Below are 2,202 nucleotides of genomic sequence, written 5' to 3'. Positions count from 1 at the left end.
CCTCAAACGGCAGTACAGATACTTCAACAATGGCAGCAACCGATGCACCAATCGAAACAAAGGTCACTGAGACTCAGGACGAATAAATGTTTTTTGGCCTTTTTGGGGAGACTTGGAGCAGGTGCTTAAGTAAAACAAACTGGTTCTTCTTGCCATGTAAGATAGACAATGTGTACATCCTTGATTAAACTCTGCTACTTCACAAATGCTAATAGATAGTAACTAGCATTAGTGTACACTTGTACAGATACAAAAATCATTTCTGTTTGACGCCTGGTGAATTTTAAAATTGTTTAATAACCTACAAAGAGGAGATTGCATACGGGTAAATGGAGATTGGATGCTTGTGACGCCATTATATCATCTCTCATTAAGCACCATGTCAGTATATACCATTGTAAACGGCATTATACTAGGCACTAGGCAGGAGGGTATATGCAAATGTAGCAAGAGAAAGGGGAATGAAGTTACAAACACTTTATATGTCAATAACATTTCAAAACTCAACCAGATACTATGAAGCTGCTAGACCTTGAACCATACTCAACAGCCAACTTAATTGACTAATACTTTCTATCTATCATCGGCCACATGTTAACACACTTATACTTTGCATAATTATTTTGACTAACAACATTAGCAGTGTAGTACTTGTTCATTTTAGTGGGGCATTATTCTACTACAAGTGGTATGTCAATTGAGCACTCCAAAGTCCAAACACTCTGAGAGCTCTCCAAAGCACTGTTTGCCAGAAAAACAGATTTTCAACAATAGCTTCCTGAGTGCCGTATATCAAAGACTCCCTGACATCTATAGGTGTATCTTCAGATCAAACGCATCAGCAAAAAATCAGGATTAAATCATAACAGGGAGCAATAGTTTGTCTAACACGTCATGCCTGATTATGCATATATTCAGATTCAACCATCCAGAACAATGAGCACAACAAACAAGTTGATGAAGGCAGTAACCAGGTAGCAGCAAATTTCACCAAACGAAATGAATCCCTGCAATCTACAATGTAGTACTTGCTAGAAGCCACTTACTGCTTTCCCGGTTCCAAGCAATGACCTGATTAGGCAAGCAATAACCTGATGGAGTGAAGGAACCCGTGCGCCGATCCCCACGGCACAGCCACTACTACTGCCGCCGCGGTGGCTTCCGGGCTTCGGCCAGCATGGCGAGGCGGCGGAGGACGTCGGCCCTGAGAGCATCGAGCGCCGTGGCGAACTCCGGCAGCTCCGCCTCCCCGAGCGCGTCCACATCCACCTCCCACCAGTGTTCCCTCCCCTGTTCCTCCTGCGCCGCCTTGACCTTGCACGCGACGGCGTGCAGCCGCGCCTGCTCCTGCGAGACCAGCGCCTCGAACCACCCCGCCTCACGCCTCATCGCCGCCACGCGCGCCGCGGCTTCCGCCGCCGTCTCGGTCCCATCGTCGGCACCAGCGAGGAAGCTGCGGAGGACGGAGTGGAGGGTGGGGCTGCCAAAGAGAACAGGGTTGCCAGCGGCGGGGAAGGCGAGGATGGCGAGGTGGGGGGCGAAGAGCTCGGAGACCTCCCAGGCGTCGTGGAGGAGCTTGTCGCGGCGATAGTTGATCCTCCTGGTTAGCAGCCTGGACTGGCGGATATCCTCGTCCTGCCGCCCCGGCCCGGTGCCCCTTGCCGTCGCCATTGCTACGGTCGGTGGCGATGCTACTATACTCCTACTTGCTTCGCTTTGGGGGGTATTTGTTCATCACACAAGTAGACAAACTTTAGAGGGATTTTGTAGGAATTCCAGGGAATTTTCTTTAAAGCTCTTCGATAACATCATATTCCTACACAAAATTAAAACCAATCATTTATATTTTGAAGAAAAAACATTAGCATAAATTCAGTGAAAAAAAACCATATCCTATGCACGAAATGACATGTCTTATCACCGGAAGCTTTCTTCTCATGCGACTCTTGGATCGAAATTATCAATAGGATTTAAGATACACTAGAGCAAAGATGCGCGTGTTGCCATCCCTATATATTAGAGCATCTACAATCACACATACTAAATTCGGCACGTGTTACGCGTGTTGCCACGCCTGTATATTAGAGCAAAGATGTGTGTATTGCCACCCTTGTATATTGTAGATACTCTCTACAATTACCACTGCAACATGTAGCGAAATGCCAGCTCCACCTCGTTGCTCTCTACCTTGCGGAGGAAGGT

The 2,202-nt window shown here is 47.2% G+C and overlaps 1 protein-coding gene across 1 annotated transcript; it reads right to left on the bottom strand.

Moving 5' to 3' along the window:
- Window positions 1-879: 879 nt before the first annotated feature.
- Window positions 880-1,739, bottom strand: LOC123408724. Its single transcript, XM_045101775.1, has one exon. It carries the CDS (start codon window positions 1,669-1,671, stop codon window positions 1,141-1,143), a length of 531 nt encoding a protein of 176 aa, XP_044957710.1. The 5' UTR covers window positions 1,672-1,739; the 3' UTR covers window positions 880-1,140.
- Window positions 1,740-2,202: the final 463 nt, after the last annotated feature.

The sequence above is a fragment of the Hordeum vulgare genome, chromosome 7H (genome assembly GCF_904849725.1).
Source record: "Hordeum vulgare subsp. vulgare chromosome 7H, MorexV3_pseudomolecules_assembly, whole genome shotgun sequence".
Lineage (NCBI taxonomy): Eukaryota > Viridiplantae > Streptophyta > Magnoliopsida > Poales > Poaceae > Hordeum > Hordeum vulgare.
This window is presented reverse-complemented; position numbering and strand designations above follow the sequence as displayed.

Bases quoted from the DNA above. Each gene is read 5' to 3' on its own strand.
- LOC123408724 (XM_045101775.1), bottom strand. From the start codon at position 1,671: ATGGCGACGGCAAGGGGCACCGGGCCGGGGCGGCAGGACGAGGATATC.